This window comes from Pteropus alecto, unplaced genomic scaffold, assembly GCF_000325575.1.
Source record: "Pteropus alecto unplaced genomic scaffold, ASM32557v1 scaffold40, whole genome shotgun sequence".
In the NCBI taxonomy this organism is placed as follows: Eukaryota; Metazoa; Chordata; class Mammalia; order Chiroptera; family Pteropodidae; genus Pteropus; species Pteropus alecto.
Genome location: NW_006431919.1, coordinates 18,198,828 through 18,211,306, shown reverse-complemented (window position 1 = coordinate 18,211,306; position 12,479 = coordinate 18,198,828). Strand labels below are relative to the sequence as shown.

Below are 12,479 nucleotides of genomic sequence, written 5' to 3'. Positions count from 1 at the left end.
CCCGGCCTCCCTGGCGCCCGGCGACCCGCAGCTCATCGCTGTCATCGTGGAGCAGCTCAAGAGCCGGGGCCTGTTTGACAGCTTTCGCCGGGACTGCCTGGCGGACGTGGACACCAAGGTACTGAGGCCGCCGCCTCTCTGCTTCCCCAGCCCAGAGAGGAAAACAAGCTGCCTGTACAAATCTCAGCAGTGAGGTCGGACCGCAGGGGGCGGTACGCGGAGCCTTCCGAGCGACGCGCACGTGGGTTCGGCTCCCAGTCCCCGGCTCTACGAGCCGGACGGTTTAATTTAGCCCAGCTGCTTCTCTGAACTTGGGGTTTCGATAATGGTTTTTAGAGCCTAACCCCTTTCTTTCCCCAAATGGGGTTCCTTTAAGCCTCTCAAGAACAAACCTCAGTCTGTTGATAGTGGAGAAAGCCAGATAAGTAAGCGAGAATCGCTTGAATGCAGAGTCATCAATACCATAGATGTTTCCTCCTTTTCTCTAGCTCAGTGGTTTGCAGACTTGAGTGTGCAGTTGAATTAAGGTACATTGTTGTCGAGCCAGCACCTTTATTTTGTGTTCCGTTATTAGTTAAAGGGGATTTGGTGACAATTTTAGAGCCTAGTACCATAGGCCAACCTCCCAGTAAAATGCTATTTAACGCTGCCTAGTTGCCAAGGTCGTTTGTATTCCGTGTCAGACATTCCGTAGTTGCTGGAACACTCACCTCCTCCCTTACCTAAGCTTCTCTAACAAGACGATGGTTGCGAGTTGAGGCCCTGTCACTGGCCCGGCTCTCTAGTGAAGTGATTTCTCTCTGAGCCTATCTCATAGCAAGATTGTGAGCTTCAGAGAAGACCTTAAGGCTAGGGAGACCCAGTCTGTTTAGTCACTGAACATGTATCGGCCTATTTCGCGCCATGCCCTGTAGATACCCGAACGAGTCAGTCACTATCCAGCCCTCAACGCTTGTACTCCAGGGTAGAAAACTGACACGTAGGCCAGACCGTTTATGGAGTGCACGGGCCGCACTGTTATTGTCAAAGCTAGTAACCTGAAGGGGCAGGGGCTAGCCAGGCACATGTTACTGAATTCTTCGTTGCTTTAGCCCCATGGTTTTCAAAGTGTGGTCCTTGGATGAGGAACATCACCTGAGAACTTGTTAGAAGTGCATATTTTTAGGCCCCACCCCAGACCGCTGAAGTATTAGGGGAAAGTGTACTGTAATGTACTTTGCAGTGCATCCAAACTATGGGGGAGTCGAGCGAGGGATAGATAATACGATAAAGTGTTAATGGCAGGAGGGGATTACTCTGTGTTGTCTGGATCTGTGCATGTTTGGTGACGTTTGCTGTCCTTTTTCAGTAAACTGTCATCTCAAACTGGGTGAGTTATTTTGAATAGTAGAAGGTATAGTATCCGGATACATGGTTCCAAGTGACAAGTCCAGTTCTAGTTCCTTAAGCAGAGGAGAGGATCTGTTGACTCCACGGAAGGGCTAAATGGACAAACCGCCAGGAGGGGAGGGCTGCATTTGGACCAGGGCTGCCCCCCGGCGCTGTCTTTGATCCGTTCTTAACTGCCACAGAGATGTCCATTTGATGACTAGTGTTTCTTGATTACAGCTTATAGCTTCTTCCTCTAGAAAGGGACTCTCGGCTCCAGTTTAAAAATCCCAAGGAGTGCGTGCATTGTCTTAGCATGAGTCGGGCACCCACCCCTGTGGCCAGGTGAACATGCCCGACCCTTGTAGAGAGGGGAGGATGGGTACCAGGAAACAGGAGTTGCCAGGCCGATAGTACACAGGCGTGTGTGGATTCTACTTCTCACTCATCCCCCTGCCTCGTCCTCTCCAGGTTTAGTGGAGAATCCTCGTGAGTCAGTTTTCTTGGCCTTTTGGAAGAGTCCATGCGTGGAGTTAAGGCCTGCTGATCTTTTCATTGATGTCACGTAGCTGACTATTCGCACTTTGGCCACAATAACATTGCCTGATAAACCAGATCTCTCTGGCTTATGACAAGCATTTCTCACGCGGACAGGGCTGCAGGTCATCAAGGTGCAGCTGATCTTGGTGTCTTCAGCTGGTGGCTCAGCTGTAGGCTGCAGGTCGCCCGGGACCGGATCCCAGCTGTGGGTTGGGGTTAGGTCTGTTGCACATGTACTCATCCTAGGTCCCAGGCTGAAGGGGCAGGGGCTAGCCAGGACACACCCTCATAGAGGGCCATCAGAGCACAAGAGCCAAGCCAGACGGTGCAGCCACGTTTAAGGTCTCTTGTTACGCACATCCCACTGAGCAGAGCAAATCACGCGGCTAATCCGAGCATCGCTGGGCTGGGGTGGCATCCTCTGCCCACCGTGGGGGAAGGTGGGTGCAGAGCACCACCACACCTGGTTTAGGGAAGAGCCGCTCAGAACACACGTTCCTCGTGTTTACCAAGTTCCCGCGAACTTTGTCCTGATCCCGTTGGGTCTAGAACCTGTGAGACACCGGAGACCAGTAAGTGCCTCTCAGCTCCGTTTTGGGCTTCCGTTTTGCACCCCCTCAGCCCTTCCCAGTGTTCCACGGGCTTTGACTTGCGTCCACATCTCGCACCATGCTGAGGTTCAGGTGGCCCTTCATTTTTTGCAGAGGGCTTTCCTGGGCCCTCCTTTGTTGCTGGGAATACCCTGCAGGTAAGCAGGGCAGTGATATTAGTTTCCCAGATGGATGTAACTGAGACTCGGAAAGGCAGAGCGCCAGTGAGCGATGGAGCCGGTCTAGAACCCGCTCCTCTGATTTAGAAACAGCCTGGGTGCGACCTTGGCTTTGCCGTGTGGGCAGCGTGTTTACTTTTTATAGGCTAAGCGTGTAATCCCTAAAGGGGGAACAGGACAGAACTAATGAGACCCCCTCGTAGACTTACTTGAAGCGTAAATGGGTTCACAGCATGAGGCATCTGGCATCGCACTGCCCCCCATGATGTCGGCACTCACATCGGGGTCCCTTCGCGTCCGCACCGTGATTCCTGGTTGTGGGGAGTGCCCCGCAGGGTGCGGGAAGCCACGCTCTGCACGAGTGACCGCCAGGGGCCGCTATGCTGACGTCTCACTGCACCCCTTCTTTCTGATATTTTAGCCCGCTTACCAGAACCTGAGGCAGAAAGTGGATAACTTTGTGTCAACACATCTGGACAAGCAGGAGTGGAATCCCACGATGAACAAAAACCAAGTGCGAAATGGGCTGAGGCAGAGCGTGGTTCAGTAAGTAAGCGAAAGGCGGTCGGTCTCACACGTCAGGCTCGCAAGGAAGCGAGTGCCCGTCACTGGCCAGGGTGGTGGCACTGCACACAGACGTCACGTATGGGTTGCAGCAGGCCGCCCCCTTATTGAAATTAAGGTCTAAGTGAGCAGAGACTTCAGCTGACATCCTTGCTGGTTCCTCCCACCACGCAGGCTTCCCCCGCACTCCCTGCGGGCGCCTCGGAAGGCATCCCGGGCCACGAGGCGCAACCTCTGCTCTCTGCCGGCCGAGCATCCGTGGGAGCTGGAGCTTGGGCACAAGGGTCTTGCGTCTTTGTTCTCACAAGCGAATGCTTAGTTTTACCACCCGTGTAAATTGTCCTGCTTTCTGATTTGGTCTAGACTGTGTTTGACCTGAAACGTGAATTTGGACGTCACACTGGGACGTGTCTCTGTGATTCTTGCACACTGTGAATTTGAGGCACGTGCTAATGCCGTGTTGAAGGGAAGGTTTTCTGCTAAGCCCTGGAGTGCTGTCACCAGGTGAGGCGCTGCAGGCCTCAGCGTCGGCCACCACCCCCGTTCAGGCCCAGAGCTGCCCCCGAGGTCCACAGCGCGGACAGCTCCTCGGGAGGTCTGGCTCTCCTGTGACCCTAAGCATGGCTGCGTCCTTTAGCTGCATGCCACCTGCTCATTCCCTTCTGCTCTAGGCTCCTGACGAGACATCGTGTTCCCTCACACGCCTTGCACCAGCCTCCAGGGGCGTGAGCCGCACTTTCTTTGTGCTTTGTTCCCCTGACCAGGCTTCTGCAGCCCGCGAGCGGCCCCGGGACTCTGCCTTGGGGAGACAGGGTTGGGGCAGGGCATAGCTGGAAAGCGGTCAGCTTGTGACTGAGGAGGGGTGGCCCCACTCCTGGCTGACCTTGCTGTGTCCCGTGCTCTCCTGAGGCGCAGACTGTGATGTGGGTCTGCCTGCGCTCCCGGCGCTGAGTTTACATTGTGGCTTCTGGCGATAAGCTGGCGTCACCCGAGTCCAGGGAGCGCTTCGTTCACCCCTCACCCGAAGCGGTTGGGGGCCTGTTTCAGCCTCACTCGGCGCTGTGTGCCTTCACTCACCTGGTTCCGTCGCTGTACCTGTTGCCCACCTGCCGCAGGACAGATTTTTACCCCAAGCAAAGGCGCAAATGGCCCCAGGACTCTCAAGTCTGAGAGGAAATAAGTACGACCTACCACGTGCTTGTGACGCTCTCTGAATCTTAATCCCTGAGGACACTTCCGTTTGACCCTACGTGGACTCTGTTCCAAACTCTCCAGATGTGTGCTTCCTGTCACCGTTACCCTCCTCACTGCCCTGTCCCATGTGTCCGAATGCATACATCTTGGCTAATTTTTGCTCTGCTGTGCCTTTTAGCCCCTTAGGAGCTCAGAACCAGTTTGTTTCTTGTGTGTTTACTTGTTTGCCTTCGAGATGGCTAGTGCGCATGATAGGTGACAGTCACAGCTTGAATGCCATATGGAGTTGCTGGCGACATAAGCTCTTGCAGCTCTGACGGCTTTGTGTTGCATGAGGCGGGGACAGTAGCCGGTTGCTGTGGGTCACCTCTGCTCTGACTAGGGGGAGAAGAGATGTCGGATGATGTGGACTCAGGTGTGAAGCTCGCTGGCTTCGACAGTGAGATTGAGGTTTTCACTCACCCCGTCATCAGGTTCTTTCTGACCATCTTGTCACTTGTCCTTTGTCCTTGGGACAGGCCGCTTCGTTTGTTTGGTTCCTTTGTACAGATGGAGGTGGTAGTGGATGGGATCACGAGCTGGGATAACAGGTGGCCGCTAGCCGTGGACCGCCCCTCAGGTGAAACTGTAACATCCTGAACTGGATGTGGCAAGTGGATGGCCCTTACCGCCTGAGTGGCTGTAGCTTTGACCAGGTGGCTGTTTATTGGGCTCTCACGTGACATGTATCGGGGACTAGAGTCTCAGGGGCACTACATAACAGAATGATCTCTGTCTCCACAAGGTCGGGGATGTTGGAGGCTGGAGTGGACAGAATAATCTCTCAGGTGGTGGATCCCAAACTGAACCACATCTTCAGGCCACAGATAGAGCGAGCAATTCATGAGTTCCTGGCGGCCAAGAAAAAAGAAGTCATCCTAGCGTCCCCTCCAGAGCTGGAGAGCCAGGACCCTGCGGCCCCGTCCCAGGATGCTCCCTAAGGTGCAGTACCCTTCTGGGGTCCAGGAGCATGCATGTCTGACGTGGGGGGCGATGGGTGGATAGGAGACGGGCGAGCCGTTCCCGGGGGTGTCTGTTCAGGAAGGTATTCACGCAGGCGGACTCCCCTGCTGCCCAGGAGTCATCTTCACCACGGAGTAATCAGTGTCTTCCTGTGTCAGCGCATATGCGTCCCTGCCACCAGAGACGAGCGTGTGAACCACAGCTAGACTCCTCGTTAGACACCCACTGGGGCGGCCGGTGTGCAGGAGGGACATTCACATGGAAGTCTTGTTTTTCTGAAACTGTTTAAACGAGTCTCGCCCCTGGACAGGAGTTAAGCTCGGGCTTGCGATGTGGATGTAAAATCAAACGAAGCATATTCTAAGGTGGCGTCGTCCTAAATGGGGCCCCATTCTGCTCTGAGCCCTGCTGGAATTCTGGGTATTTGTGGGGATTTGGTTTTACCACCTCATTACCCTGGGGTTCTTCTGTTACGCATACTTGCTTTTTTATTACATTTGGAATTTAATTGTAAAAATCAGCTGTAGATGCACAAAACGCTTTCTTGCAGTGCTTAGAAGACACTGGTAAATGAGAACGTTGGTCACAGGGGAGCAGTGGGCTCGTGCTCAGCCACCGTCAGTGACTGCTGGGTGGGTTTCCTCGTCCCCTCCCTCTGCTTCGGTGTCCTGTAAGAGTCTCGAAGCTGTCTGCCACCTTTGATGAGCATGAGCAAGTGAACAGTGCAAAAGCGTCAGGCTCCCATGGGCCCTCACCCCAGAGAGAAACTGTCTTTGTGGCCATGCGGGAGACCTCAGTGCCATTATGGAATGTCACTCACTCACTCCACGTCTCCCTAGTTTAACTGTAAATTCCTTTGGGATCATCAAATTAAGTAAACGTAGTCTCTTATCATTACGCATTTTGATATGATTCTTTTCTTTTCAGAATATGCCTGACATCTTTTGGAAGTTTCATTGACTTTGGTGAAGAAATAGATTCATTTCCTAACAGTACAACTTCGGAATGAAGACGGGCCGAGGTCATCACTGATTTCAACCTTGACTTTGGGGCAGGATCCTGATTGAACAGGGAGCAAGTTTGACCTGTGTGCCCCTGCACTATGCTGTTATATGGCCGGCCTGTCTGAGGGGATGACACCCAGTAGACACTACAGAGATCTAAAGAAACACTACATCAATCTGGGGTGGTCCAGAAACGAACCTTTAGACTTGAACTAGGCTATGTATAGATTTCAGGGTTTGTGCTGAGGGATAAACAAAAGCCACAGTGAGGGAATGTAACCAGTCTCAACGGTGTAATTTCCAAGAATGACAGTAAAGGTTAGCTGGAAGTAGGTTTTTGACAGTGCTTATTTGATATTGTTTCTGAGTCACAAACTAGAAAGTATAAGCCATTAGCATCAAATAGCTTTAAAGTTGTGAATGTGAATATCTTGTAGCTGTAGTTTCCTTTCCCCTAGAGGTGACAAAACACAGGACCCTAGCGTGCTGAGGTGGCTGACATAGGTAGAAGGAAACGTTTGCAAGTTCTCTGTCCAGGGCTGCTGATCTTGCAAGGATAGGAAGTCTTGGGTGTGTTTACTTTATTCTCGTATTTCTGTTTTTTACAAAAGTGATTAAAGATTAATAATTAGCTTAACTTTTATAATAAAATCATTTGATACTCTGAAGCTTCAACTGCATCTTAGACCCCAGGCTGTGACAGGGAAACCCTTCCCTCTGCCTGCCTGCCACCCCTGTGCACAACACATGATTTCATGGTGGTGAAAGGCTGGCGGCCGAGACTCGGGGCTGCTTGCACCCCAAGGCCAGCAGACGGTGCTGGGAGTGGGCAGCGCGCCCTCTGCTCCCCTGGACTGTTGCTGACGCCGGTCTTTAGTCCAGGGCAGCGCGTTACGAGTGTGTAGGAGGCGACCTGGAGAGCTCAGCAAATCAGGTGCTCTGACTGAGAAGTTCTGGGTGGGGCCTGAGCACCATGATGAGCTCTGGTCTGCTGCTGGCCCTTCATAAACATTGGCCCGTCCTTGCATGTCAGAGGGTCTCGGTGGCATCTACTGCTGGGTGTTGTTCAGCTGATACACTGCAACCTACAGTAAGTCCCCACCTAACACCGGTGACAGGTTCTCAGAAACCGCAGCTCTAAGCGAAATGACGGAACAAAACCCACTTCACCATTGGCTAATTGATACAAACAAGTTAAGTTCCCACAGCATATTTCTGGTCGCAAAAGCATCAAACTACTACTAAATAAAGACCCAAAGCACTCCTAATATTAAACGCTGAAATAAAGGTGAACTCTACATCCATTTGAGAGAGAGAAATTAAAACAAGGTAATTACTTTACAACCCACTGACTACAGTTCAGGGCCGCAGGGGGCCAGAACCTGTCCCGGCGGCTCAGGGCCAAGGCAGGGGCCCACTCTGGACCGGACACCATGCTTTCCCACCCCGCACTCGCTCAGACACACCTTGACCCTCACACACACCTGGAGAAACCCACGTGGACGTGGGGAGAACATGCCAAGGCCACACGGACCAGTCCTGGCCGCGGATCTCTTGTTTTTTGCTTTTTGTGTTTTTTTGCTTATCAGCATCACAAGGAAATGACGTTCTCTGAGGCTCTGCTGTATTTGATTGGTTCCCTGTTAAGCCACTTCCGCCTCGACCACCAGCGCCCCTAAATGAGGCCTGCGCTGCCACATTCAGCAAGGCTTGGGCAGCGTGTGTGCCCTCACGTTAAAGCACGCTGGCCACTTGTTCAGGGCAGATGGCAGGGCCACCTGATGGGTGTTCTGCGTCCCAGCTCCTGATGGCCACGGTCCACTTCCAGCTGAAATGGGTCGCTGTCCTTTCCAGTTTTAGGGTTTGACAACCACAGCTGAAGAGGGCCTCCTGACCTCTCCACTCGGCCGACAGGCCTGGAGTGGCCAGTGTTAGCAGTCCTATGTTTGGCAAAGAACGTCCTCACCTAACTAGGGGGCCCCCCGACCCCGTTCAAGACCACGCGCCTTCAGTGGGAAGCCCCCCTCCCTGGGAGGCACCTACCCCAGGAAGCAGGTTTGCACAGCCACTTCCTGGTGACCCGACCACCTGCCCATCCAACACTGACCTCAGCCCAGCCACAAAGGATGAAACAGCCCAGAGAGACCACCCTTCCCACCCCCAAATGCCCGATTATTAAAGGTACATTTTGTACCTTTCTGAGCAGGCAATTTTTTGGTCCACCTTACTGTTTCCGTGCCAAGCCACCAGAGTTGGTTGGTTTTCTTTTTTTTAAATCACTGTTTTTATCCATTAAGACTAGAGATGATTTCGTTTGAAAAAATCGGATTACAGAAGTAACTAGACACATCAGGCTGCTAGGACAGAGGACGGACTGTGGCTCTCAGCCAAGCGAACTGAAAGGGAGCCGTGCCTCGCTTCCCTCTGGGTAAACAGAGCTGAACTGTCAGGCCGGGAGAAGGCAAGTCAAGGCAAAGCATAGGCCTGGGAGACAGTAGCCAGCCGCTGCCCCTCCTTGCGGGCTGGTCACCTGCTAAGCCTACTGCATCCTGAGTGAAATCCACATGCTTCAGGGTCAGCCATGCGGGGCCGAGCAGAGTCACGTGTGTTCTCAGATAAAGGCTAATTCCTCGCTGGGGAAGACAAGGCCACTGGAAACACGGCCCCTAAGCACCCTCGCGGTAGTCCCTCCCAGACGGAAAGCTGGTCACGGCCCTTGAGGCTGCCCTCCCTGCAGCTGGATTCCCACCGCCATTCACAAAAGCCCCGTGAAGCTCAGAACTAACCTCTGAGACATCGACAGATATCACCAACCTTTAAACGCCGTCAAAGCCTTGGCGTCGTGGGCATGTTCACTGAGGAGCCCCTTCCCGGTCTCTGACGTCCAGTTCTACTGGCCTGGAGCAGCGTCTACAGGACACCACTCCATCTGGCGTGGACCCCGACCTAGCCTACATGATCGACTGTCACTGCCGGCCCCCTCCTCCCAGTCAGGGCTTGCTTTAGCTCCTCCTCGCTCTGTAGCGAAGATTGTGGACCCTCTGTCGGGTATTCGGGCCTCACTGGATCCTTTTACTGCCGTTTAGCCTTAGCTGCTGTGTACCCATCCAGGGACATGGGGTTCCCGTGTACTCTGTCACTCGCTAGCACTGGGAACTGAATAAACACTAACAGATCCAGCACCTGCTGATTCAGAGATTGGGGAAGCACCAACAGCCCTCCAGGTGATTCTGAACATCATTTTCCTGATACCTCTTAAGACAGCAAGAGATGTTGACTGGTAATACCAGTTTAATTATAATCAGTGGATAAACGTGTCTCTTCTAACAGCTCCCGAGGGGCAAGACTATCATATCATCATATCATCATCATCATCATCATCATCATGCTCCCATTCATCCCTTGCAAGGACTGTGTCTATGGACATTTTGACTTAGAAATACCTGCATGTAAGTCCAACCCCCTCAGCTTTCAAAAGTTATAAGCAGTCTTCTGACGGCGCGCTTGCTAAGACGGGAGAGATGTCCATGGGACCCAGCAAAGTCAGGCAGGGCCTGGCTTGTGCCTGAGCCTGGCACTGAGGTTTAAGTTTAAAAGCTGCATCTGGATCAGCACTGGCAGGGGACCAGGCCCTGCCTCCCTTGGCTGCCTGCAGGACGCCGAGGACAGGGTAGGAAACAGACAGGAAAGCTGGCACGGCCGCGCTTTCGGGGGCACTGGGCACGGCACCCCGTCCGTCACCTTGCCCGTGGAGGAGCCAGGAGGTCAACCTTTATAGTCTTGTCACTGGGGGTGGGCTTGACTCCAAGGCCACATGGTAACAATTACCCGTCCTCCCAGACCGGTCACGCCACCTGAGAACCAGCCAGCTGTTCTGACTGCAGTCTCCGGGCGGCCATGTGGCCCTCCTGCCCCAAACACTGCTTGCGGCACACACCCTGCACACTCACAAACTGAAAGGAAGAAGTCGATGAACCAGGCCCCTGCCAGGGGACAGACGTGTTCTAACGCACAATTCCCTTAATTCTCACGACCCTGTTCGGTAGGGTTCGGTCTCCATGGTGGCCGAGGAAGCCAAGGCCCAGGGCGAAGCAACGTGTTCATTACACGACTCTGAGGAGGAGGAGCAAGTCTGGAACCCAAGCCCCTCTGAGTTCCGAGCCCTCAATCCCTTTAGCCTTCTGCTTCTCTGCCTCCCTCCCACTTCCCAGAGTGAGTCCGGTCCCCTGGGGTCCGCCCTTCGTTCTAAACGGAGGCAACAGTCAAATCAGTGTGACCTCGGACCATACCTGAGCACACGCCCTCCGTTCCAGCCAGCCTCCTCCCCTGCCTGCGGTCACGTGGGTGTCCAGGGCAGAGTGTGCCAAGTGACGGGCTGTCTGCTCTGCCCTCTGGCCACGTTCTATGGACCAGGAGTTGTGATTATTGTCTACCGTTTGGTTTTCAGCTAATGAGCAGTATGTGAAAATGGGGAAAGTCCCATCTAGATCTGTATTTCTGGCTCCTCATGGAAAATGTCAAGGTTTGGCGACACTTTTGTATTCCCAGCAGGTATGTCATTACAGGAGTCTCAGGTAAGAACTCAGAAGGGTCAAGGGAAACATTCGTTTCCTGCTGTTTTAGGGACCCAAATCGGTTTACTGATCCAACATTACACGTCCTCGAATATCTGGGCTGGCCTTCTTCCCTTCAATTTCTGCTCACACACTGGAACGCTTTCTTCCGAGCCCCTTCCTCTCTTTCTGGTAAGGTTTTGCCAAATACAGGCAATAGCATCATAACATTCTGCTACCATTCCAGTGTCCAGCCCTCTGTCCCCGAGTCACTGCTGCCCAGTTCGTACCACTTCTACTTGCCCAGCCCCAGCCGGTGGCTCAGGGACTATTTGTAACCTTTGACCTGACCCCCACCTCAAGGTCATGTAGTATGAATCTACAGCTCCTCCTTGAGAAGAAACCAGCCAGGGGGTAGTGACAATGAAGAGAAGAAATGGCTGAAGCAGTGACTCAACACCACGGGACAGCCCCTGCCAGCCGAAGCAGGTGGCTCGGCTGACTTCAGGCTTGGTGACGAGAGTAGGGTGACCCCCTGGACTTGAGATTCAAGCTGGCCCTTTGTTTTCTCTTTGTTCCTGCTGTCTTATCGTCCCCACCTGTCCCCATCTGCTTTTTGTGTGTCTTGCTGTGGCTCAGTGCCATCCACTCTGATGGCAGCTGCCCATCTTCCGATGCCCGCCCAGGCCTTACCCCTCATACGCCATGTTAGACCACCTCAAACGTACCCTCCAAATTTGGTCAAAGACTATGCAGCCACTTTCATGAGCTGTGGAAACTAACAGAAACTTCTTTATTAATCGCTTATTCCATAAGCGATTAAGAAGCTAGGACTTTACCGGTTTCCATTCCAAGATATCTCTCCATAAATGCTTGGGTGAGGGTAGATGAAAACACAGCAGACATTACTGGATGAAATCTCCATAACAGGAGTATGGCATATGTCACTCCGCTTCCCTCGCTAAGTCTCGGCTAGGAACATCTGTGGTTTGCAGTTGTAAAATGGGTCCCATCTGACCCGGACATGTGGGACCACTTCCATCCTGCCTTGGTCCAGCCTCCCGGCCTTCCCACACATCCCCAAGGAAGATGTTTGCACAGCTGATGCCGGTAAAGTGGTCCTTTATCACCAGCAGAGCCTTTAGCCCCAAACCCTGACATCAAGCTCCAAGGAGACAAGCTGCCCCACATGGGGGGTGTGTTTGCCCATGCCAGTCCTAGGGTGGCAGAGCCTGCCGTCTTTCTCAGATACACACAAGGAAAGTACTCCATGTCGTCATGCCAGGACAGGGAACCAGTGAGATACTACCTGTGAGCCAGGTGGGGAGGAAAACACCTTGCTTTTTCCTAGAAGAAAAGTTTCCAACAGAGCAGGGCTTCTTGGCCTGATCGTCAGGCTCCTTCCCTCACAGTGTGGAGGAGATGCGGGATGTGCCTCCGCTCTGTCGCTTCCTACCTGGGCAACCACGGGCAAGAGGTCCCCTC

General features: G+C 53.2%; 1 protein-coding gene across 1 annotated transcript; it reads left to right on the top strand.

The window, feature by feature from the left end:
• Positions 1 to 6: 6 nt before the first annotated feature.
• BOD1 (biorientation of chromosomes in cell division 1) lies at positions 7 to 7,109 on the top strand. The gene is made up of 4 exons (XM_006906525.2): positions 7 to 118; positions 3,099 to 3,223; positions 5,220 to 5,416; positions 6,365 to 7,109. Exons 2-3 carry the CDS (start codon positions 3,177 to 3,179, stop codon positions 5,413 to 5,415), a joined length of 243 nt encoding a protein of 80 aa, XP_006906587.1. The 5' UTR covers positions 7 to 118; positions 3,099 to 3,176; the 3' UTR covers position 5,416; positions 6,365 to 7,109.
• Positions 7,110 to 12,479: the final 5,370 nt, after the last annotated feature.